The sequence below is a fragment of the Kogia breviceps genome, chromosome 7 (assembly GCF_026419965.1).
Source record: "Kogia breviceps isolate mKogBre1 chromosome 7, mKogBre1 haplotype 1, whole genome shotgun sequence".
NCBI classification, from domain to species: Eukaryota; Metazoa; Chordata; class Mammalia; order Artiodactyla; family Physeteridae; genus Kogia; species Kogia breviceps.
Window position 1 is genome coordinate 13,415,542 of NC_081316.1, and position 25,049 is coordinate 13,440,590.

The following is a 25,049-nucleotide window of genomic DNA, read 5'->3' on the forward strand; positions in this document are numbered from 1 at the left end:
TAAAACCTCAAATATTACCAAACTCTATATATACCAAGTATTTCCCTATACATACATACCTATGATAAAGTTTAATTTATAAATTAGGCACCGTAAGAGACTGACAATAATAGGACAATCATAACAATATACTGTAGTAAAAGCTATGTGAATGTGGTCTCTCAAAATATCTTATTGTACAAATTTAATGCTTTTTCCAACCTAACTAAGCAGTTATTGGGCACTGTGGCTGTAACATTTGCACTTTGAGGTGTGACAGCAAAACTAGCACGAGTTTCTTGTTCCTTCTTCACAACTTCACAGATAGAAGATTCATTCTTACCATAGATCTTAGTAATCTTAGTATACGATATTTTTTTCCTTATTAAGTTGAGAACTTTCACCTTTCACTTCAAGGAAGCACATTATGGCTTCTCTTTGTCATATCCGAATTGCTCGCATCACTACTCTGATGTTTTGGGGCCATTATTAAGTAAAATAAGGGTCACTTGAACACAAGCATTGCGATAACTCGACAGTTGATCCACTAACCAAGACAGTAAGTGACCAATGGGTGGGATACACAGGGCAAGGGTTGATTCTTGTCACCAGCTGGATAGAGCAGGTGGTGTGAGATTTCAACACCCCACTCTGAACACAGCACAATTTAAAACTTATGAATTATTTATTTCTGGAATTTTCCATGTAATATTTTTAGACTGCATTTGACCCCAGTAATTGAAACACGGAAAGTGAAACCATGGATAAGGGGAGACTATTGTACAAGCAATACAATGCAAAGGTTACCATACTTTTTAAAAGGTTTTACTTTGGGGGAGAGAGCAGGGGGGTTTCTGGGAAGCTGGCCAAGCTCTATTTCTTGACGTGGGAGGTGGTTTTTAAGGAATGATTTTGACAAATTAATAAGCTGTATATCTCTGTTTTGTGACTTTTTCTAGATGTGTGCTATATTTCACAATTAAAATGTTGGAAAGAAGGAAGGGAGGGAGGGAGGAAGGTTGGGAGGGAGAGAAAAGAAAAAGAAACCCTCATTCAGAATAATCTGAGGTGTTCAAGAAGCCAGGACCTGCCCTCAGGACCATCCACCACCCGCAGCATGAAGCCCCATCAAGTGTATCCCTTCCTTCGCTGGTCGCCAGATCCTCCGGCACAAACAGCCTGGAAACTAAACTGCCCGGATCATCCTCTTGGCAGCTCAGCAGTCAGGTTCCCCGTCAGTGGCTTCTCGCCACCTGCGCCTGCGCTGACGTGCCCGCGGAAGACTCGGCTGCGCGTGCGCTGTCTGCCCCGCTAGGCTTTAACTCCAGTCCAGCAGCACCTGGAGGGAGGGAGTCGTTGGCAGCTGCCCGGTGGGCAAAGTATCATTACGTGACTAGGAGCTGCGGTCGCGTGTCCCCTGGACTGAGTTGCACGTTCCTAAGGGGGTACCCGTGTTTAGTTCCAGAAATGTTGTTCTTGCGTAGGGATAAGCAAACTTCCATAAAGTGTAGACAGTAAATACTTTCGGCTTTGTGGGTCAAGAGGCAAAATCTCGGATATTATGTAGGTACTTACCTAACAATAGAGGAAACAAATATCTACAGTTTTAAAAATTGATGTGATTCAAAATATAGTAATAATAATTGAATATAATTTTTAAGGGTATATGCCTACTAATAACAATAGAATTCTATTTGGGGGATAAGGGTGAGGCGTGGAGGATAATATTTTCTTAATTGTGGCTCAGTTAGTGTTCCCTATCATTAAAACTCGATTGCGATGTTCATCTGTTAATGCAGATCTACAGTGAGATTTTTACCCACTTCCTTTTTGAAATGTCTCTTCACACCGATATGTACTGCCAGATGCTGATATCCGCCCCTGAGCAGATGATTTCAATCAATCATATTCATCAGCAGGAAGGCATTCGTAGAATCTGTTAGATTTCTTCTCTTGATATTTGCCTTTTAGCAGGTCATCACATTGCAGATTAATCACTCCCAACTTGAGATTAGGTGGAAACTCCTGGATCGCATAGTTAAATGGATTTTGAAATAATGGAAATTTCCTTTGCATTTGCATCAGTCTGGAAAACTATGCTGGAACTGCAGTTTGAGCTTGGAAAATATACTTGCTGCAAATTTGTGTGGGAACAGAGATCTAGATTCTTGTTTTAACATTTGACAGCATGGGAAGCATATAAGCAACTTGGCTTTACTTGTGACTTAAACACTGTTAATTGTCATCGAAATGATTTCACTGTATCATAAATTTTGCGTGTAAGTGCTGTTTCAGTTTGTAATTTTAAGTTGAAATCATTAAGAAACATTATCAAGTCTATAGCAAGTATTATTTCTCAAAAGTGGCAGAGGTCAGAAGGTTGTCATCTCGTATAGAGGACAGATTGGGTGAAGTAATGGCAATGGCAAAGCATAAGACTCCCAGAAAGAGCACGACCTCCAGGTCCACGACTTAAGGCCCCACGCACTTCCCACGTCCCCTAGGGCACTCGCAGTGCGCGCTGGGACTTGTAGTTCCGGCGTGCGAGATCCTGCGCACGCAACCCCCACCGCGGGCGACTTCCTCTCTAGGCCGCGCGCCGCCGTTCCCGGAAGCTGTGTGGGTTAAAGTTTCAAAGCTTCCTTTCCCCGCCTCTTAGTCCCGCAGACTGCCAATCCAAGTAGCCAATAGGTGGTAGGACTGGTGCTTCCTTTTGCTTGATTGGCTTAGGTTTTTGCAGCCGCGCAGACAAACTTGCCGGGGATTGGTCGAGCCTTCAGTTTTGAAAATCGTAGGTTTGGCCCGCGCTGCACCGCCCCGTTGCTTCCTTGCAGCCGCGAGCTTTGGAGGCCGGGAGCGGTGGGACTTGGGCGGGCTGAGATTTGTGCTGGGAAGGTCGCCGGACTTGGATCGGAGCAGCACTTAGGAGACGCGGTGCAGTCGAGTGAGTACGCGCGGGCGGCCGGAGGGAGTGGGGGGTAGTCAGCGATTTGTTACCCCTTCCTCCAGCCCCGGACCGGGGGCGTGACCCTCTACCCCCCGTTGCTGCCTGGCAGTGGACGAGTCACGTCTTCCAAGTGACGAGGTGACCTGCCTTGGTCCTGGGGCCAGAGATGACCCCCACCCTCCATCCTAGAGAATAACCCCGTCCCTTCTCCCTCCCGGTTCCTAGCACCTTCTTTTGTGCCCAGGAGGCCCTTTGTTGATCTGGACGCGCAGGAAGCGCACACTGACCGGGTTGTATGACGGAATTATGCCAGATGGCATTTCTGTACAGTTAACTCTCGCTCAACACCTCCCTCATCGGCTGAGCAACATTTTAAACTGACCATTTCTGGAGTCCGCTGCTACCCCTGATCTTGTCATTCCCCAAGCACGTTCACTGACAGTGGCCTTCTCTGGGGCCCCCAGAGCCAGAACTTAGCGCCTGCCTTCCCGAGATTGAAATGGAGTAGGCGTCAAAGTTTGTGGTTAAGAGCACAATTTACACCCAGGCCCTGCCCTTGACTTAACTTCTCTTTGCCTCAATTTGCTCACCTGCACAAGGGTCTCCTTGAGGTTGTGGCGAGAATTAAATGAGATGATGCTCCATCCAAGCAGGGAGTAGGACTCTTTAAAGAAAGCAACTGTTGTGACCCTTCTTTGCTGAGGCGAGGTCAGAGTTAGGTGCCCGACTTCCTGTACCCTCAAAAGAACAGGCATTGTGAAGGAGGGCCGTGGGGCTCTAGTCTGGTGTATGACGTGAGAGAAGTATTGGGAGAGGAAAACGAGCAAACACACTTCACCCTTGGTGGGATGTAGGGTGCTCTGGGTTTGTGCCCAGGTTCTTGCAGGGGATGAAGAGATTTTTGCTGCTTTTCCCAAGACCCTCATTCTTACACTGATCCTCCTTTCACAGGGTCACCTCTGATCTAATGACAATGACCCTTTTTAAATACCCAGGCTGAGGCTGCTGAAAACAAACGTCCTCATGGAAGAAGCCCAAACACCTTTTTGCACTTTGTGAAAGAAGCTTTTGCCCATTTTGCCATTTCGAACAAATACTTTTAAAAAAAGAGCAAGGTTTTGCTTTCCATAGCAACAAAGTGTTTTGTCTTCCTTTAACATTTTTCTCTTTCCTAGCTTCAAACTGGGTTCCTGCCCTTAGCCAGGGCTAAGCTCTGGGACACAGGGACTGGGGGGATCCAGAAGGATGGCAGCCAAGAGGCTGTGTCGGTGACTGGCTGGCTGCAGAGCTGTCTCTGCCCAAAGCCTCTGCGCTGCCCGATTGGCCCTGCCCCAATGAGTGCTGCCTTTGGCATCTAGGAATAGGCCTTTGGATGAGTAAGGCATGCCCTAACCTGTGTAGAATGAGTTCATTTGGTGTCCCTGTACATGTGTATGTGTTGGGGTGGGAGTAACTGTAGAATGTTTATTTCTAGGTATAGAGTTGATAGATGGATGAATTCATTTAACAGGTATCCCTTTTGTGCCGGGCACTGTGCCATACTCCGGGCTCTCAAAGCTGCGAGCAAGACAGACAAGGGCTTGTCCTCAGGGAACAAATGCTTAGAGGTCGGAGACAGGCAGCAAGCAAACAGATACAGTCACCCAAGTGCCATGCGGAGAATTGAAATTGATGGATAGGATGGTAGCTGGTGGTCAGGTCCTCCCTGAGTTGCTGAGAGCCAAGTGCTGAGGAATGAGCTGCACAAAATAGACAGAAGGTTCCAGACAGAGGGCAGAGCTTGCTCAAGGAACAAAGGCTCGTGTGCCCTGGAAATCAGCCCCCAGGAAGTCCTATGAGGCTGCAACAGGACCTGGCATTAAGCTCTATAAGGGGTCAGTGACTTAGCCCCTCCTTCTAAGGAGTTCCCATCTTAGGTGGGAGGCTGAGCTATGTGTGGTTCTTAGTTTTGAAGTTATAGATTAAGGTGGTGGGTTACTGCCATGGCATGAGACGTGCAGTCTGTTATGGCTAACGACACCCATTCATTTGTTCTTTCATTCATTCCACCAGTCGGGATATTTATTGAGCTCCTGCTATGACCAGAATAGAACACTTCTTCCTTGCCTGGGGCTTTAGTGATGATTTTATAACTGAGTTTTGAGGAGAATATCTGAGTTGCCAGTTGTTTTTTTGTTTTTGTTCGTTTATTTGTTTGCTTTTTTGAGTTCCTAGTTTTTTAAGAAATTAAGTGAAGACATAGAACAAATATAGGTACCAAGGGGGAAGAGGGGGAAGGGATAAATTAGGAGTTGGGGATTAAGATATACACACTGCTATATATAAAATAAATAACCTACTGTAGAGCACAGGGAATTGTACTCAATATCTTGTAATAACCTATAATGAAAAAGAATCTTAAAAACAATAAATATATATATGCATAACTGAATCACTTTGCCGTATACCTGAAACTAACACAACACTGTAAATCAACTAGACTTCTATAAAAATTTTTTTAAAAGTAAATTAAGAGAAAACTAATTTTGTATTTTCCACTGCCTGATATTTCTAGACAAGTTTTCTTAAAAACAAGACATTGCTTATCTGCTCCCCTTGTGCTCCCTCATGCATTTCAAGGGCATTTCAGCTCAAGGGAGAGGGTTGTAGGGGCCCCTTAGAGAAGAGCCTGTCTGTAGACCCCCGCTTTCTTACCCACTACTTTGGGACGCAGAACCCCTTCCATCCACTGGCCTGCTGAAGAGGCAATTGGATTTGATGTTCCTTGGCCTGATGCCTGGGCTCAGCTCGTGGGTAACTCACCCTCTGGCAGTAGGAGAGGAGCCCTTAGGAGGGTAAGAGCAAGCCTTTGGGCAGGTCAAGGGGTCCTACCTAGTGGGACCACAGTTTCTCCTGATCCAGGAAGGCAGTTGGCCGTGCCCTGTCATTTCAAGCCCCAGAGAAAGCCATTTGTAAGGAGGTCCATTGACACCAGAATTGGCTGGTCATTGTGGGCCTCTGGGGACCATGTGCCATGTGGGGTGGGGACGGGGAGGCATTGAAGAGTGTGAGATTCCAGCCCTGAGCCCTCACGCCTCTTGTCTCTGCTTTCTCCAGACAGAGCCATCATGGGGACGACAGCCCCAGGGCCCATTCACCTGCTGGAGCTCTGTGAGCAGAAGCTCATGGAGTTTGTCTGCAACGTGGACAATAAGGACATGGTGTGGCTGGAGGAGATCGAGGAGGAGGCCGAGCGCATGTTCACCAGGTGCGGGCAGGGGCGTGCCGGAGGGACACACCAGGGGCTGCCTAAGGCGCCAGCGGGGGCCTCTTCCCCACCTGACAGGCAGGACAGACTGGCTGCCAGCGGTCCCTCCTGAGTGTGCAGGATGCTCAGGGCTAGGGTGATGGGAAGCGGGGGAGAGGTGTTGGGCTGCACCTCAGAGGGTGGGGCTGCCTGGCAACCTTGCTCCCCTGCCGTGTCTCGGGGCGGGGGGGGGCGGGGGGAGCCCTGAGTGCCTGCGGCGTCTCACTTGCAGCCTTGGAGAGCTCGCTTGGTGCTGGTCACCCCAGCTTGACCAGGCACTGCCCGGAAGGGGGCAGGGGGCGGGCTGGGTGGGGAAGGGGGACCCATGGTTTCCAGGCAGCCTCGAACATCACCCTCTTTGTACCAAACAGAGAATTCAGCAAAGAGCCCGAGCTGATGCCCAAAACACCTTCTCAGAAGAACCGACGGAAAAAGAGACGGATTTCTTACGTTCAGGATGAAAACAGAGACCCCATCCGGAGAAGGTAGGAGGGGCCGGAGGCTTGGGGCCCACATGGAGAGTTTGATCCGCCGGTGTTAACTGAGATCGGGAGCAGTGGGTACAACGCATGCCGTGCTGAGGGGAAATGAAGCATGACCCGAGGCCGTGGGGTCCGGAGCTTGTGTGTGTTGGAGGTGGGGGTGGCGTTTGATCTGGGCTTCTCCTTCCAGAGGTAGGAGAAGCAAGAGAACCTGACCTTCTGCTTGGGGGAGAGTGACCAGAGGTGTAGACCGGGGGCTGTTCCCTAACCCCCTGTTGCTGTGCTGGTTATAACTGCCCTGGTAACGACCATGGGGTGCAGAGTACCCGGGGAAAGAGGCTGGGTCTTGGGGGTCAGGTGGTCTTGGGTGCACACCCCAGCTCTGCCCCTTAGCAACGGTTTGTCCTTGGGTTAATTTTCCACGTCGCTAAGCCTCAAGTTTCTGGAACCTAAAGGGAGGATAATGGTCCCTGCCTCTCGGGGCTGTCTGGTGGTTTAGGCGACAGCATGAGTAATGCCTCCAGCAAGATGTCCGGCCTAGTGTGACCCTGGTCAGTGGGAGGTTTAGGGGAATTTAATCTTCCCAGTGGTTCTGAGAGGATGGGCGTTATCCCAATTTACAGGTAGGGAGACTGAGGCCCAGAGGAGGCAGCAGAGCCTGGAGCGGAACCCTGGTCTTCTGCCTCCTAGCCCTCCGCTTCAGATTCCACCCGAGCTGGCGGCTCATGGGGAGGCCGGTGCCTGCAGCTGGAATTTCGGGGAGCCTCCCCGCCCTGCTCGGTCATCTCAGCCTCTGCCCCACCTCCTCCAGCAGGTTGTCACGCAGAAAGACGCGGAGCAGCCGTCAGAGCTCCCGGCACCTCCGCAGCAAGGACAAGGGGGAGAGGCTGGCCACAGTGGTGGGGGAGGACGGCTCCGTCCTGCGGCGGGTGACCCGTGCTGCGGCCGCAGCCGCAGCGACCTCCGCGGCAGCCACGCCTTCACCCACCCCTGAGTCTCCCACGGTGCCGACCAAGAAGCCCGAAGAGAGCCTGGCCCCGTGCCAGCTGGTACCCGTGGTGGAGATTGGCATCCGCGAGCGCCGGAGCGCTGAGCAGCACCTCAGCCAGGTCCAGTCTGCCCAGGCTCCACCCCCCACCCCGGCTCCGGCCACTGCCCTGGCCTCCCAGATCACCTTGACCTCGGAGGAGGACTCAACACCCCAGAAGCCGGAGGCCGGGAGACTGGAGTCTGTCACCGTGAGCTCCCTGATAACTACACCCCAGGACCCCAAGGGCCGAGGGGTCGGAGCAGGAAGGTCCGCCTCCAAGCTCAGAATCGCCGCGACCTCCCCAGGCCCGCAGGACTCGCCCAGCTCTCCAGCCTCCCCGTGGCGGCAGCGGGTGCTGGCTCCCATCCTGCCGGATAACTTCTCCACGCCCACGGGCTCCCGTGTGGACCGCAGGTCGGTGCGGCGCAGCCTGATCGCCCCGTCCTCCCCGGGTCCCCAGGTCTCGCTGGCCCAGAATTACTCCCTGGTTTCCAAAGAGGAGAGCACCGTCCGGAGATCAAGCAGAAGGGTCGCCAGGAAGGCCACCAAAGAGCCGGCCGCCTCCGCCCGCATCATCTGTGAGTCTGGGGCTCAGCACTGGGCAAGGCTGTGGAGGGTGGTCCTTCATGCTGGCTCAGCCAGAGGGGCTCTGGGGACCGTTTAGCAAGGAGCTGTCCACAGAACTTTCTGCAGTGGTGTAGATGTTCCAGATCTGTGCCGTCCCATGCTGTGGCCACTAGCTAGCCACGTATGGCTGTTGAACCCTCAAAGTGTGGCTCGTTCGATCGAGGAACTGAATTTTTAGTTTTATTACATTTTGCTTAGTTCAGATTTAAGTTGCCACACGTACCTAGTGGCTACCATGTTGGACGGGGCAGATCTGGTCCAACGCTCTTGTTTTACAAATGAGGAAACTGAGGTCCGGGGCCGTTGGCCGCAGTGTCCCTGTGGTTAATGCCATGCTGAGCTTGAACCTGGGCCTTTTCCCCCAGGGCCCCCCTGTTCCCCTTGCTTCCTGTGGAGGCTCTCACTTAGATTCACCATGTTTGTGGGCCACCTCCTGTTAACGTAACTGTTTGGTCTGGGCCCAGCTGTACCTTTAAACTGAGGCTTAAGGAGGCTACCGAGTCTGTAAGTTGGGAAGAGCCCCGCATGTTCCGTCCCTTCTGGGATGGTGGCCGCTTGCTGAGGAGGCCAGGTGGAAAGCCACAGGGCGGGCTTGTCAGGCAGGTGAGGACACCTCCCTGGGCCCGGTTTCTTCCCCGCCTGGGGAAGGGTTTGCTCCAGGGCCTGGGGCTCAGGGACACACAATCGGGGGCCTGTGCAGACATGCGGTCTGGCATACTGTCCATCTTTGGATTCTCAGAAGGGCCCAAGTGATTCTGACCTGCCTTGGAGATTTCCTCTGGTGTGAATCTGATCCTGGGCAGGGGCCCAAGGGGGCGGGCACGCCTGGAACTCTAGAGGGAGGTTGGGGGAGAGACCCTAGAGGCCCTCCCCATGCTTCTGGATCAGACGTCCGGAAGCTCTTAAGCCAGTCCGTTTGCTCGGCCCCCCGCCCTGCACACGGGTGGGCTTCTGAATTGATTTGCCTTTGACCCAGTGCTGTGGAAGGAAGACAGTCAAACACAGTGGTTAAGCCTTGGAGTCACAGAGAGCCTGGGGGGCCTGGGGCACATCCTTCTCCGAACCTCAGTCTCCCCATGTGTTAAATGGTAAGAACACCTGCCTTGAATGTGGGTAGAGGACCCATCTTAGTTCTTGGATATGGTACAGCTCAGTCCATCTAAATCAAAACAAAACTGGATGATAAAACTGCAGACGGCCTGGGTCCCTGAAGTTCCGTGGAGGTGTGGCCTGGGTGACCCTCGTGGGCGCTCAAGGGTGTGGAGCAGGGAGGGGAGAGGGGGCTTCCTGGAGGCCTTCCTGACGCCCAGGCCCTGGGGCTTGGCTGGGCGGGCAACTCAGAGGTTGGATTTTAGTTTGCGTTACCCCAGAAGCAGCCCCTGATATCAGTATTTGAGTGTCACTTGTTACTGTGGGAGGGGAAGGAAGCTCTTGCAGCAGGGGAGCGAGGAGGTGAGCCGGGGAGAGAGGACCACCAGTAACGCCCATAGCAGGCCTGGGGCCTCCGGGGGAGCCTCTGGGGCCAGTGTGGCGCCCCTCGACCCCCTTCCAGGCCTCCTCCCTGCCCCCAGACCTGTTCTGAAGCCTGAATGGCATGCAGGTGGCACTTAACATTCCAGAGCAGTCTTGTGCAATAGTTGTGCGGTCACATGGGCGTCTTCTCCCCCTTCTGCCCCCTCATCAGCGAGCCCTGAGCTGGGATGGGAGGCAGGGCGTGTGAGCTGTCTCCTGGCTACAGATCCCTCAGGTGGGAGCTGGCCCTGTTCTGCTCCCTCCCACACCTCCAGGCCTGCCTGCCTCACCCCAGGAAGGTCCCTGCTTCCGGCCTCGTCTCAGCCTTAACCTCTGGCCACGCGCCTGTGGCCCAGATGCTCCAGCCGAGCCAGGCTTCTTCTGTGCCCAGCAACGCGTGCTCTTTCCTGCCTCACGGCCTTTGCAGATGCTGTTCCTTCTGCCTAGACTGGCACCTCTCAACTTTTGGCCTCAGCCCCTGCTTCCAGACTTCAAAATCATTGAGGACCCCAAAGAGCTTTTGATTATGAGGGTGCTATCTGTTGACAGTTACTATATTAGAAATTAACTTGAAGGATTAAAAAAATCCTTAATGTTCATTGATATTTTATTTTTTACACTAATATTACTTACTATTTTGATATTAAAAGTATTATTTCATACTTTAATATAAAAGTAAAAAGCCAATTACCTGTTAAGGTTAGTTGGGTTTATTTAAGAAAAAATAACTGTTTTCCAAACAAAAGGGTGATGAGGAGACTGGCGTTATTTCTGCATTTTGCAGATCCTGTTCATGTGTGGCATAAAAGCAGACAGCTGGGTTCTGCATTCAGTCTGTTGCATTGTGTTGTTTGGGTTCAAGTATATGAAGAAAACCTGGCCTTACACAGATACATAGTTGGAAAAGGGAAGAGTACCTGAAAAGCCTTTTCAGATAATGGTGCATATTCTTTTTTTTTTCCAGATAATTGGTGCATACTCACAGAAACATCTTTAGGTATTATTGGGAAGCTATGAAGTTCATGGTGGTGGATACAAGTTCCAAAATTCTATTTTTGGCTTTTTTGGGGGCTCCGTTTTTTATTCTTGGCAACAAATACTGTTCGTTTTATTTGAAGGGACAGACTCCCTTTGTTCATTTTTAAGAAAATGTCTGCCAAATACCCAAGCTTGATTAGCCATAGTTTGTCAGTTGTTCTTTGACTTAAAAACAGCATTCCGTTAAAAAGGGGCCAGTTCAGCTGAGACCTGAGACCCCTGTGCTTTTCAGAGACTTGACTATGCAGCCCAAGGGCATTTTTGCATACTTCCTACTTTATCACATAGTGTATTAGAAAGACATGTACTTAAGTTTAGATTTCATAAAATTAATAGTTTTCATTCCTTCACCAAGGACATGCTTAAGTGAAACCAGACGTTTCCGTCCCGAGTGTGGGATGCAGTTTGGTACCCAGGCTTTGTACTTTACCTCCATTGCTTTCACTCTGTCAGGGCAAATCTCAACACCATGAAAAGGGAAGATAACATTTTGGTGTTATGGTGGAAATAGTTAGGACCTCGCGGGTCCCCCGAAAGGGTCCTCTTGGGCACTCGACTTCCAGAACCCCAGAGTACACTTTGAGAACCGCTGGCCAGGACATCCTCCTCCCTCCCCCTCCTGCTTTGCGACCTTCTTACCTGCTTATCCTTTACGTCCCAGCCTCCAGAGCAGCTCGGCTTCCCATCACAGGCTTTTCAAGTCCTCTGCTCGGTTCTGTCATGGCACATGGCACATGTCGGTTACAGGATCATCTGATGATCATCTAGACCAGGTCGTGGCCCAGTCTGGTTTGCTCTCCGCTGGGTCCCCAGGGCCTGTGCATGGTAGGCCCTCGACGTATGTTTGTTGAATGAATAAGCTGCTTTGTGTCGGCCTGTGCTGGGAGTTGGAGGCTCGGAGCTGGACATCGTCCCTCTTCCCAGGATACTCCCAGCCCAGTGAAGGAGCCAAGACGTGCCCTCAGATGGGCATGTTACCCTGTAGGGGGTAGCAGGAGACATCAAGCCAGCAGCTCTCTGTTGAGGGTGTTAGGAGTCGAGGGAGTGCTGACGGCAGGACTCTGCACCCAGGGAAGGGGGAGTGGTCTACGGGGTCGAGAGGGTCTGTGTCTAGTGAAGGGAGGGGTCTGCAGGTGGAGAGGGTCTGGCTGCAGATGCGAAGTGGTGGAGCCCCCATCAGAGCCTGGTTCCCTGGACCTCTTGGAGGGGCACCTGGCTGATTCTGAGGGCATCTTTTGTTCCTTTGTGTTCCCGTCAGGCCACAGTTACCTGGAGAGGCTCCTGAATGTCGAGGTGCCCCAGAAAGTGAGGTGAGTTCAGTTCCAGGGCTTGGGGACCTTCCCAGGGCTGGGCAGGGCACACGGTGGCGGTGGGGGGCTTTCTAGGTGAGCCTCCCAGGTGGAGGCGTTTCCTGTGCTCGAGCCTCACCTCATCACAGGGACTGCCCCTGGGCTGCCCACCGCTGCCCCCTGCCCCCGCCCCCGTCTTACCAGGCAGTGCCACCCGGGTGTCAGGTCTTCCCGAATTGCTTGTCAACATCGCTTGTCAGTCCTGGCCTGGGCTTGACCCCTCCAGGCCTTACCCTGGGGCCTGGGCTCCATTGATCTGTCAAATCCAAAGGCCTGTGGATGAGCCAGTGCAGCCATGAGGAGCCAGTTGAGACTGGGGAGGGTGACATGGGGGTTGGTGGGGTGCTTCCTGCTCCAGGCTTACACCCCAGCACTGCTTTGAGCCAGTGCTCCTTTTCCTGGGGGCCACGTCCTGCCATCACTAAAACGATTCCACCACCACCACGACTCCCTGCTCTGGGGCAGAGGGGCAGTGCTTGAGACGGGGAGACCGGTGACTTTGCCGGCCCCACGGTGAATGGAGAACGGGCCCCAAAAGAGACGTGACTCATTCAGGCCAAAAGGGTCAAGACAGAGCTGGGAAAAGGCCGACCTCCCGAATCAAGGCCCTGACGGAGTATAAGAGAAGCCAAATTCAGAAGCTGGCACCCCTCGTCTGCCCAGGCCGCAGACTTAAACCTCGGAGCCACTGGCTCTGGCTGCCCACCCTCCCATCCCATCCTAGGTCGCTACCCCAGGGCGTAGGGGCGGGGCTCCTGCGGGGAGGCTTGGGCCGGGCGGGTCCCACAGTGCCCCCTGCTCTGCTTCCAGCCCCACGGCGGAGGAGCCCAGCAAGGAAGCGGAGCCAGAGGAGACAGCTGAGCCGGAGGTGAGACGGGCAGGCCGGGGAGGGGCAGGCCTGCGAGTCCCACGTGCAGACCCCTAAAGCCATGGTTCTTCCCGTAGGTCCCCAAGAACAGTGGCAGCGCCTTGCGGCTCCACAGCGCCACCCAGATCGCCATTAGCACACCCGGCTCGCAGCCTGCGGCCGGTGGCCACGGAATGCCCGCTGAAGGGCGGCAGGGTGAGTCTTCTGACCTACAGACCCTCAGGGCCATGCAGTCTGTGGTGGCCTCGGCCTGACTTCATCTCGGAGGAGAGGCAAGCCCAGTTTTCCGGGCTGATAGGCCGAGGGAAAATGAGACCCAGGGTGCAGCGATCTCCTTCGGGTCTGCACGTTTCGCCTCCCACCTTTTGGCTGGAGCCGCTGCCGAGTGGCCCTGGGTGGCCGTGGCTGGTTGGTGCGGGAAGCTGGGGGTGGGAGCTGAATTGGGGCATTAACTGCGAACGTGCCGGGTCAGGGCCTGGAGCCTCGCGTTCTGTCTCTGTCGCCGGCTCACTTCTCAACCTCTGTGGGTCTCCTGGCTAAATGGCGTGAGAGCTGTGGGCTCTGGGGCCTGGCCTGCATCTCCCTGGTGGGAGGAGCGCTGTAGCCGTGAGACCTTGAACACGGCCCCCCCACCCCCCAGCTGCTGGACGGGGGTAGGACAATGGCCATGCCAGCCCCATAGGCCCCAGGCGGCTGCCGGGACCCTTTGGAGTAAAGAGTGTTGGAGAGCGGGGGGAGAGACGGGCGCTTCCTCCTGGTAAAGAAATGAAACGTACAGACCCGCACCCCACACGTTGACCCCGCTCAGGAGGCCCCCGCCCCCGTGCCAGCCCCAGCCGGGAGGGCTGGGAGGAGTGGGATTCCGAAGCCAGTCAAGGGGCCCGTTAGAGCCTGCAGCTTCCACAGGTCTCTGCCCCTGGCTCTCGGTGCTAGAGGTGGGTGGGATGTGGTTAGGGCCCCCTCGCTGGGACCGTCCTGCTGCTCTCGCCCCAGAGGCCAGGCCTGGGGGCGAGGGATCTGAGGGGCCGGGGGCAGCGTGCCAGCTCTGCACGTCCACAGATGGGTCCAGGCCGGGCGGTGCCCCGCCGGATGCTCCTGGCTCCCCTGGGGCCTGCCGGGCAGAGAGCCGTGGCTGCCGCCGGTGGGCGCTTTCCCCTGACCCCTCCGGGCTCTCCCGACCGCCCCCCTGAAACTCTGTCTCCACAGAGGCCCAGACCGTCCAAGCCGATGGCCCCAAGGAGCCACCTCAGAGTGTCAGGTTTGCACGCGGGAAGGCGTGTGCGGGCGACCGTTGTGGGGGGCCCAGCGGGGCACGAACCTTGAGTCCTCCCTCGGGAAGGGCGGGCCTGTGGTCAGGGACCTCCGCGTCCTCTCAGCAGGGGTGGGGACCGGCGCTCTCACTTAAGAACGGAGGTGGCTTCAGGCTGTGGGAGGAGCCTGGCCTGGGGGTGGGCCACGGGATCCCAGACGCCCCCCGCTCCCCCCCCCCCCCCCCGTGTCCTCCTGGCCGTGTGACCTTGGACTGGTCACTCCCCTTCCTCTGACTGGGCGGCAGACGGTCGGTCAGGCAGAGCCCACCTCTGCAGGGCTTTTCAGTCTGGAGTCCCGGGGGCTGGGCCCAGTTCCATCCACAAGGGTGACCTTTTCTGGGGCGTGGCGGGGGGCGCCGTGGGGGATGCGAGGACGGTCCCTGTGACACTGCTGCACCCGCACGCCGGCAGGAGGAAGCGCAGCTACAAGCAGGCCGTGAGTGAGCTGGACGAGGGGCAGCAGCTGGGGGATGAGGAGCTGCAGCCCCCCAGGAGCAAGACCCCTTCCCCGCCCTGTCCCGCCAGCAAGGTGAGTGAGTGCGCGTCTGCCCTCCCTCCGCCCCCTGCCCCGCCCACGAGGTCTGACCCTGGTCCCCCTGCAGGTGGTGCGGCCCCTCCGGGCCTTCCTGCACACCGTGCAGAGGAACCAGACGCTCATGACCCCGACCTCGACCCCTCACAGCAGCGGCATGAAGTCCTTCATGAAGCGCAACACTCCCCTGCGCGTGGACCCCAAGGTGAGGGCGTCCCGGCCGAAGGCTGCGGTGTGTCCCCAGGCCGCTGGGAGCAGAGGGGGCCTGGGCCAAGGCGGGGGTGACCTGGCACTGGTCAAGGACCAGCTGGAGCCTCTGTGGCCCGGGGCTACCTCGACATCTAGTGACTGTCCCGACCCCTTGGGCTCTGCGCTGCAGCCTAGAGGCTCGGCCGGCTCAGGGTGACCTCCCGGGTCTTGGATCCGGGGCTGGGAAATTGCAGAATTGGCCTGGCTGGCCACCGCCATGGCTATCCGTCCCCAGGCACCGCCCCCGTTCCTTCCCGGCGGCCTGAGTAGTTAAGGTGAGGGACTCACGTGGACGCTGACTTGTTGGGGATGAGGGCTGGGTGACGCGAGAGGAGGTGGTGGCGCTGGGAGAGGGCGCGGGCCCCAAGCAGACTCAATGGTGTCTTCGGGAGGGCCTCCTACTTTCCAGGATGCCCTCCGCCTGGCATTAACTCTTGGCTTTTTCCTTGTCTCCTCTCCTCCACAGTGCAGCTTTGTTGTAAGTAAAACCTTTCCCTGTCCTTGTAACCTAGCTCCACGCAGCACTTACCCGCCGTAAGCACTTACCTGTCCCTGCAAAACTGACAGCACTTGTAGAGGCACTAACATCATCGGTGGGGGCGTTAAGGGGGCCGGGAGGTGGGAGGTGAGCTAGACTTGCTGGCTGGCTGGCCCGCCGGCCCAGCAGTTCTGGAGCCAGTGTCCTCCCTCTGCAGAGCCTGCCCAGGAGGATGAGAGGGGGTGTGACCTGCGACTGGTCCCCAGGCAGGAAGAAGCAGAGGGGGTGTGACCCGCGATGGGTCACCAGGCCACATCTTGCAGTGTTTCCCCCCCAGCCACGTCCCTCCCACCTCCCCGGTGCCGGGCTGGCCCTCAGGGTCTGGGGCTGCAAAGAGAATAGACGAGGCATCTCTGATCCCAGGCCACCGAGATTTACAGGATCGCAGACCTAAGCTGCTGCCTTGAGGGGTGGGGCAGTGGGGAAAGGAGATCTGGGTCTGCTGGGTAACGGTGGAACTGTCAGTGCCATCCTCCAGAAAGAAGGCCACAGACAGAAGCTGTTCTCTTCTCAGACACCCCAGAGCTGAGCTGGACCACCAGCTGTGTGCAGGGAGCCACGGGGGCCTGGGACCTGCTCGGCCCACAGTCCCAGCTCCCAGGGTCTCCCGAGCAGCTGCAAGGTTGCAGCCCCCCTGAGTCCTTTAGTGTCCACTGGCGCTTTGAGGGGCCACCTACCTGGAGGGCTTCTGCCTCCAGCCAGGGGTCTTAGGGCCTCAGCAGCACTGCCGTGGAGCTTGGCGAGTCAAGAGGCTGCCCAGCAGCTGGACAGGCAGGTCCTGAACTGGCCTCTCCTGCAAGAAGGCTGGTCCCATCTGGGTGGACAGGGCCATGGCGTGTCATCCAACATGCCAGCAAGCAGGCTGTGTGGTCCTGATGTACCTGTCTTTGTGCCAGGGCCCTACGAGGCACCTGGGCCCACAGCAGTGAACCAGCCTCGGACTTTTTCCTCCTACAAGGAACTACCTGTGCCCCCCCCAGACTGATCAGGGCCTTGCAGGAATGACCAAGAGGTTCAGGAAGCTGCCCTTTCCTGCTTTGGGGAGCCCAGGTCCCTGCATGCGACATCTGCGCGGGTGGGACAGTCCTCAGGAGGCCAGGGGACCTACCTAGGTAGGTCGCTGTGGCATTGGACTGGTTTCCTAACCTTTGGGCCTAAATTTCCTTGGCTACAAAGTGTGGAGACAGAGGTTCATTCAGGGAGATTGGGTGAACCAGGGAGTAGTAGCAAGTGCCAAACACCCAGCACGTGGATCGGCGTGAAGTGGTGGTTTGATGGATGGCAGAGAGGCTGCTCATTTGAGCCCCCTGGAGGCAGAAGGGGCTGCACAAGCTTTTGGATCCCTCCCACCCTCTGCTCTGGGCTTGATGGTGGCCCGTGGGGAGCAGCCCACCTTCCAAGGTTGGGGCAGAGAGGAAGCACGGATTCTGCGACCTAAGAAACTCTTGTTTTCTATAAAATTCACAGTGCAACAGGATAAATTCTCTGACCTGGGCTGGGAAACCCTAATAGTCAAGCTTCAGGACAAAAGCCTGTTTTGCTGAGCCCTGCTGAGAGCAGGAGTCTAGGGGCAGGAAGAGAGAGGGTGGTGAGCGCTCCAGATGCCACGTGGCCTTTGTTTCCCAGGTGCTTTCCTCAGAGGCCAGCGGGCCAGTGTGGCCTCTTGCTGGGTTTCCCTGGGTCCGTGTGGTTGGAGAGCAAAAGGCCACCAGCTCCCTCCCTGAGGGGTCCTCCCAAGGCCAGCATCCTCCTCCAGCCTGGCTTCCTACCCCAGCTTGGCTTCTATGACTCATGATCATCTCTCTTTCCATCTTTAAAAAAAAAAAATTTATATTAAAAAACATTTTACAGTAAAATTTATGTTAAAAATTATCAGACGGTGAAATCTATACTTTGTGAAAGCATAGGTTTATGTAATCACTGCCGCAGTTGGGGTGCAGAGCAGTTCCATCACCCCACAAAACTCCCCAGCCCCTACCGCATGTTCTTCATCACTATAGTTTTGTCTTTTTGAGAATGTCACATGAGTGTAATCATACAACAGGTGACCTCTTGAGATTGGCTTCTCTCACTCAGCATAATGCTTCTGAACTCAATCATTACATTTGAAGTCAGTTTCTTGTAGACAGCATATAGTTGAGTCAGGGTGGTTGTTTTGTTTCTTTTTAAAATCTAACAGTGTCTTATTTGATATATTTAGTGGTATGTTTCAATTTATGTCTACTGTTTTATTATTGTTGGCTGTTACCTTTGTTTTTTTCTTCTGTTTCCCCTTTCTTGCCTTTTTTGGGGTCCCTTGACGTTTTTTAGTATTCCATTTTAATTTGTCTCTTGCGATTTGGATTATATCATTTTGAGGGTTTTTAATGTTTGTTCTGAGGCATTACATACTTAACTTTCACATTCCCTTTAGCATCGGTATCTTATCAGTTGAATTGGAATGTAGAAACCTTACCACCTATAGATGCCTTGACTTCCCACTGTGTGGAATCCTTGTCTTACATATTCCATCTCCATACATCGATGACTCCAGCAGAATAATTTTTGCTTTCAACTGTCAAATATTTTAATGAAACTCGAGGAAAAGAAGTCTGTTGATATTTACCCAGATATTTGTCATTTCTGTTGTTCTTCATTCTTGATGCTTCACCTTTCCTTCTGGTATCATTTCTCTTCTGTCTGAAAAACTTCCTTTAGCAATTCTTTGAGAAGAAGTCTGCTGGCAACAAATTCTCTAGTTTTCCTTCTGGTATCATTTCTCTTCTGTCTGAAAAACTTCCTTTAGCAATTCTTTGAGAAGAAGTCTGCTGGCAACAAATTCTCTAGTTTTCCTTTATTTGAGAAAGTTTATTTCGCTTCATTTCTGAAGGATATTTTCACTGAATATAGGTAGAGTTCCAGATTAAAAGTTCTTTCCTTTTAGCAATCTTAAAATATGCTCCTTCCGTCTGGCCTCGATACTTTCTGATGAGAAATCCCCAGTCATTCAGATCATTGCTCCCTGATAATGTGTCTTTTTTCTTCTGGTGCCTGCTTTTCAGAATTTTTTTTCCTTTGTTTTAATATTAAGTTTTTAGCATTTTGATTCTTTTGTGGCTGGACATGAGTTTCCTTGGGTTTATCCTGTTTGGGTTTTGATGACCTTCTTGAATCTGTAGATTTATATCTTTCAGCAAATCTGGACATCTTCAGCCATTATTTCTTCAAGGTTTTGGGGTTGTTTTCAGCATTTCATAGACTTTTTTTTTTTTGCCGTGCCACACGGCTTGCAGGATCTTCCCCAACCAGGGATTAAACCCAGGCCACTGCAGTGAAAGCCCAGAATCCTAACCACTAGGCCACCAGGGAAGTCCTCATAGAACTTTTGTTGTCATCTCACAGTTCCCTCAGGGTTTGTTAATTTTTCTTCAGTATATTTTCTCTCTGTGTTTAGATTGGATAAATTTTATTGATTCATCTTCATGTTTTCTCCATTCTGCTCTTGGATCTGTCCACTGAATTTTCTTTTTCAGTTATTGTATTTTTAGTTCCAAAATCGCCATTTGCTTCTTCTTTAGATCTTCTAGTTCCTGAGATTTTCTGTTTTTCCAGTTGTCTTAAGAGTGCTGTGATTATTTGTTGGAGCATTTTTGTCAGAGAGTTCCAACCGGACATCTTGGCATTGGTGCCTTTTCCCGTGGGAGTTGAGATTTTTCTGGTCCTTGTATGCTTAGTAATTCTGGATTGCAGCCTGCACATTTTGAATGTGATGTTAGGAGACTCTGGGTCTTGTTTAAATCTTATGGAGACTGTTGATAGTTTGCTTTAGCAGTAACCCACTGGTTCTGGCTGTGGTTCCAACCTGCTTTCTGTGGCCTGTGGTTCCAACATCCGTTCACATTTCAAAGCCTTTACAGTGCTCTTTGGATCTGTCGTGGGTGTGCCAGTCAGCAGTCTGTCTGGGATCTGGCAGGCGGCCTGTGAGTTTAGTTCTCAAAGTTTCAGGTGTGATAGTTCGGGTCAAATCCAAACATCTCCAGTTTGGTGCTGTGCCCGGGAGTTCATAAAAACCTTATGGTATTACTTTCTCAATCTATCCATTACTTTCCTCTTCTCTGGGGCTCCCCCTTTCTGCCCCCCAGCCAGGAAGCTGGGGCCTTAGTTACTCTGCTATGTGCTCCCCTAACCACGTTGAGGGCCTTCGGCTGGGAGACAGAAAGAAAGGCAACAGTGTTTCCCAGCGTTTTGGGATCACAGCTCCATAGTGTGGCATGGAAGGTTCTCCTTGAGTTTTGACTCTGCAGGTTCCAGTAACTGCTGCTGTACCTGTTTGTGGTACAGCATGTGGGCCAGAGCATGAGAGAAGGGAGAAAAGGGAAAAAAACACAGTGTTTTGAGTCAGAACCAGAGGGCTCTTCCCGGAGTTCTGTCAGCACCTCGGTGATCTCTTTGGGGTCTCAGGCTTCACTGAGTAGTGCTGGAGGGAAAAAAATGCATTCAGCTCATTGCTGGTTCGGTGATGCTTCAAAGTTTGGTCTCCTTCCCCAGTCTGCCTGCGGCTATTGACCTTGCAGAGGCCTCAAATAACTGCTCCGTGCATTCTGTTAGGTTATACAGCCACGTGTACTGGGAGAGACAGATGGGAGTGTCTACTCCCTCTCACCCCTAACCAGAGCCCTTCTCTCCATCTTTAGGATGGTGTTACCTTGGGGCCAGATTTCTAGGTGGGAAATCTGCAGTCAAGGTCAGTGGCCAAGGAGAAATGGACAGTAACTAGTACAGAGAGAGGGAGGCCGATGGGTGGCTTAGCCCAGAGGTGGTGTCTAATGGGAGCCAGGTTGGGGTGAGGGGTGGGCCTCTAGGCCAGGTCCCAGCCTCTACCCTTATCCCCTGACCATTACTGGTAAAGCACCAGTCTCGTCCTTGGCCAGGGAGGGCTTGGAGGCCCCGCCTGTCCTGCTGGTTGCCTACTGCTATGGCCGTGCCCCTGGGGCTTTCTGGGCCTGTGGAGGAGGAAGGTACCAGCATCAATCTGCTGAAGCAACTAGGACTTTTTAAAAGTTGTTTTTGAAATTGGTATGTAGCCATATCACAAGTTTGGAAAGTGAAGGGGAAAAAATGCCATCCCTAATCTATGTCACCAGCCTATATAGTAACCTCTGTTAGCATTTGACAGTATTTTCTTTTTTTTTTCAACTGTTAGGAAAGAGTCGATACACTGTGTGTGTGTGTGTACACTCATAAAAGTTATAAAGCATACTAATAAAGAATTAACACATGTGTACCCATCCACCCCCTTAAATAGAACATTAACCATAACTTTCAAAGCTGCCTTTCTGTCCCTTCCCAATCTGGTTCTTTTTTTTAATTTTTATTATTACTTTTGGCTGCGTTGGGTCTTTGTTGTTGCACGTGGGCTTTTTTAGTTGCGGCGAGCGGGGGCTACTCTTCCTTGTGGTGCGTGGGCTTCTCATTGCAGTGGCTCCTCTTGTTGCAGAGCACAGGCTTTAGGCACGTGGGCTCAGTAGTTGTGGCTCACGGGCTCTAGAGCGCAGGCTCAGTAGTTGTGGCGCACGGGCTTAGTTGCTCCGCGGCGTGTGGGATCTTCCCGGACCAGGGCTCGAACCCGTGTCCGCTGCCTTGGCAGGAGGATTCTCAGCCACTGCACCACCAGGGAAGTCCCTCGTTCTTAACTCTTTTTTCAAATACAACTTTTTATATAGTTATAACCTCTGCTAACAGAAGTAGATTAGGGATGGCATTTTTTCCCTTTATTTTCCAAACTTCTTGTGATATGGCTACATAATAATTTCAAAAACAACTTTTTAAAAGTACTAGTTGGTTCAGCAGATCAATCTGAATCATGCAGTCTTGAGCCTGACTTTCGTGTTGCCCACAACTTGGCAGGGCTCAGGTGAGGGCACTCGTGACTCAGGCCCTTGGGAGGCCTTTGGGGTCGTCCTGGCCCAGCGCGGGGCTGCCCTCACTCCCCCACCGCCACACACACCCCCCCCTCCCCAGGAGAAGGAGCGGCAGCGCCTGGAGAACCTGCGGCGGAAGGAGGAGGCCGAGCAGCTCCGCCGGCAGAAGGTGGAGGAGGACAAGCGGCGACGGCTGGAGGAGGTGAAGCTGTAAGTGCCCGCCCCCTCCGGCTCCCCCGGCCCTGCTGGGCCCCCCTGACCGCCCTGTGCCCGCAGGAAGCGTGAGGAGCGCCTCCGTAAGGTGCTGCAGGCCCGGGAACGGGTGGAGCAGATGAAGGAGGAGAAGAAGAAGCAGATCGAGCAGAAGTTCGCTCAGATCGACGAGAAGACGGAGAAGGTACAGGCCTTGGGCTGTGGGCAGCGGCTTCCGTGGGCTGTGCGCTGGCGGGACCCAGGCCCATCACACGGGGCGGCCCGAGGCTTAGGACTGGACCCCTCGGGAAGTTAACGGGGCTGATGCCCTGTATCCCTCTCCTGGCCGCCCGTGGGCCGTGGGGTGTGATCTGAGCCACGTGGAGGGTGGAAGGTCTGCCCTGGACCGAGCACAGCCCTGCGCTCCTGGCACGACTGGCCCCCGGGTGCCCCCTCCCCCGGGCTGTGGGGAGCCAGCCGGGGCCACAGGGACATGGAGTGTCTGCCCCGCAGAGTACTGGGCCCCACCCTGTACGGCTGAGTGGCGGGGGGCTGCTCCAATGGGCGTCTGCGGGTGGGCTCCGCAGGCCAAGGAGGAGCGGCTGGCCGAGGAGAAAGCCAAGAAGAAGGCGGCGGCCAAGAAGATGGAGGAGGTGGAGGCGCGCAGGAGGCAGGAGGAGGAGGCGCGGAGGCTCAGGTGGCTACAGCAGGTACGAGCGCCGGGCTCGGGCGTCAGGAGGAGGCGGGGGAGGACGGCACTGCCTCCGTGCCCCTGGGCCGCTGGGGACACCCCCCTCTGTCGGGTTGATCTTGGTGGGTCTTGGCTGCCTTGAGCTCACAAGAAGGTTTAACAAAGGCCATGGAGGTGGGGACGGGGAGGGTGACCTGCCTTGTGTTTTCTGTAGAGGCAGCAGTTTGAGGGTTAAGTGCACGGACTCCGGAGCCAGACTTGCAGTCTCAGTTCTGCCATCTGTTGGCTGTGTGACCCTGGGTGGGTTATTTGACCTCTCTGTGCTTTGGTTCCTTCAGGTAGCAGTGGTATCTGCTGGATAGGGTTGTTGTGAGGATTAAACGTTCTGCCTCTAAGATTACGAGCCCGCCTCTTCCTGGGCACTGTCCGTCTTATGACTCTAGGGAACACAAGTCTGTCATTAGGGGGTTATAAGACCAATGGCTAACATTTGTGGAGTAGTTACATTGTGCCAGGCACTGTTCTAAGTGCATCGCAGATGTAAACTCAGCAGTCTTAGGAGGCGTGGGCGTGACTGTTGTCCCCATTTTATCAATGAGGGTAAAACCGAGGCCAGAAGGCTTCTGTGACTTGCCTCCTGTCGCCCAGCTCATGAGTTTCGCTCCTTCCAGTCTGTACCCTTAACTACTAAGTCTGCTGCTGCAGCAAAAGAAGTTGTCGCAAGATGCTCCTCAAGCGGGTTGCAGTGGTCCTTGTGGATGGAGCCTCGTACGGAGTGTCCCTGGACTCAGCCCCTGCTCTTCTTTTTTTTTTTAATTTATTTACTTTTTAAAAATTTTTGGCTGCGTTGGGTCTTCTTGCTGTGCGGGCTTTCTCTAGTTGGGGCGAGCGGGGGCTACTCTTCGTTGAGGCGCGCGGGCTTCTCATCGTGGTGGCTTCTCTTGTTGCGGAGCACGGGGTCTAGGTGCACAGGCTTCAGTAGTTGTGGCGCACGGGCTCAGCAGTTGTGGCTCGTGGGCTCTAGAGCGCGAGCTCAGTAGTTGTGGCGCACGGGCTTTAGTTGCTCCGCAGCACGTGGGATCTTCCCAGACCGGGGCTCGAACCCGTGTCCCCTGCATCGGCAGGCGGATTCTTAGCCACTGCGCCACCAGGGAAGTCGGCCCCTGCTGTTCTTGACGGGAGAGGAGCTGCTGGGAAGGACAGGCCCTCCGGCCAGCCGCTCCTCCCCCCACGCCTCCATTCCTCCCTCCCAGACCCGCTCTTGCCTCTGCAGCCCAGGCTGGCCTGCGGACCCTGACCTTGCTCTCTGGTCACAGGAGGAGGAGGAGAAGCGCTCCCAGGAGCTGCTGCAGAAGAGGAAGGAGGAGGAGCAGGAACGGCTGCGGAGGGCGGCCGAGGCCAAGAGGCTGGCGGAGCAGCGCGAGCAGGGGCGGCTCCAGGCCGAGAGGTGAGGGGTCCCGGTGGCCCGGCCCCCAGGTGACCCTGCAGCACCTCGCCGCCACATCAGCTGTCCTCCTGTGCGTGTGGTGTGTGGGTGAGAGACCGATGTAGCCGTCAGCTAGAGCCAGCTCCCGCCTTCGCTCGGGACTTAGGAAAAGAAGGACAGGCTTTCTTCCTGGCTCCAAACAAGGCGAACCACCCAAACGTGGTGTGTTGGCTGCTGGAGATTCAAGGAGTACGAACGGGCAGGGTCACCCGGGATTGTGTCTCTGTTCTGCTTCCAACCGGATGAGCTGGGAAACACCAGGCGGCACTTCTTTCCGTGTCCGTCTTTGTGGGTGGCTACAGGCCCAGTGGAGAAGGAGGTGGGTCACAACCAGAGGGCTGACTGCGCCAGGGCCATCGTGTTGGTTTGGCACAAAGGGGCCCCTGGTCCTGTGGGCAGAATCAGAGACAGGAGTCTGGGAGGGGGACAGAGGGCGGCAGCTGATGTGGCTTTTGAATTGGATGTGTGTCAGGCAGCGCCCGGGGCTTCAGGGGGTGATGGTCATAGCGTTTGGCAGCTTGGGCGGGCACCGAGCCCCACGCTTTCCATGCATTTCCTTGTTTAATCCTCACCTGAAGACACCTGCAGCGTGGGTGCCAGCTGCTCCACTTCCCAGAAGGGGACACAGGTCCAGAGAGGTCCCGTGACTTGTTCAGGGTCACGAGCGAGTAAGTGGAGGTGGCTCTGAGCCCGAGAACGGCCCCTCCCTGCTTCGGGTCAGGCTTGGGGCCGGCTGTTGGCCTGTGGGTCAGGGCGAGTGGCGGTAGCTCAGATGACCTCACTGTGTTCTCGTGGCAGCTCTGGAGGGAAGGTGTCGTGCTCCCCATTGTACAGCAGGCAAGACTGAGGCACAGAGATCTAAGTTGTGTGGAGGAGCGGGAGCCCGGTTTGGGGGGCCTCGAGGCTGAGTGCTCCCGCACCCCCGGCTGTGCGCTTCTAGCCCCTTGGGCGCAAGCGCAGCTGCTGGCTCTTAGCCGGCGTGCCCGTCCTGCCGTTCCCTCTTCTACGGCGTATGCCAGGGGCCTGGCTTCCC

General features: G+C 54.4%; 1 protein-coding gene across 5 annotated transcripts in view; it reads left to right on the forward strand.

Annotated features, from left to right (window-relative positions):
- Positions 1-2,794: 2,794 nt before the first annotated feature.
- Positions 2,795-25,049, forward strand: part of INCENP (inner centromere protein) — a 29,714-nt gene continuing 7,459 nt past the window's right edge. The window contains exons 1-14 of one of the 5 annotated variants that reach the window (XM_059069643.2): positions 2,795-2,923; positions 6,023-6,173; positions 6,584-6,697; positions 7,509-8,302; positions 12,160-12,211; positions 13,061-13,118; positions 13,196-13,313; positions 14,325-14,376; positions 14,840-14,957; positions 15,031-15,165; positions 21,748-21,857; positions 21,924-22,044; positions 22,427-22,549; positions 23,847-23,977. In XM_059069643.2, the coding sequence (XP_058925626.1) occupies positions 6,034-6,173; positions 6,584-6,697; positions 7,509-8,302; positions 12,160-12,211; positions 13,061-13,118; positions 13,196-13,313; positions 14,325-14,376; positions 14,840-14,957; positions 15,031-15,165; positions 21,748-21,857; positions 21,924-22,044; positions 22,427-22,549; positions 23,847-23,977 (2,066 nt within the window). In that variant the 5' untranslated portion in view covers positions 2,795-2,923; positions 6,023-6,033. Of the gene's footprint in view, positions 2,924-6,022; positions 6,174-6,583; positions 6,698-7,317; positions 8,303-12,159; positions 12,212-13,060; positions 13,119-13,195; positions 13,314-14,324; positions 14,377-14,839; positions 14,958-15,030; positions 15,166-21,747; positions 21,858-21,923; positions 22,045-22,426; positions 22,550-23,846; positions 23,978-25,049 lie in introns of those variants that run through there. The other 4 variants (XM_059069642.2, XM_067037402.1, XM_067037403.1 and 1 more) reach the window with 4 other exon arrangements.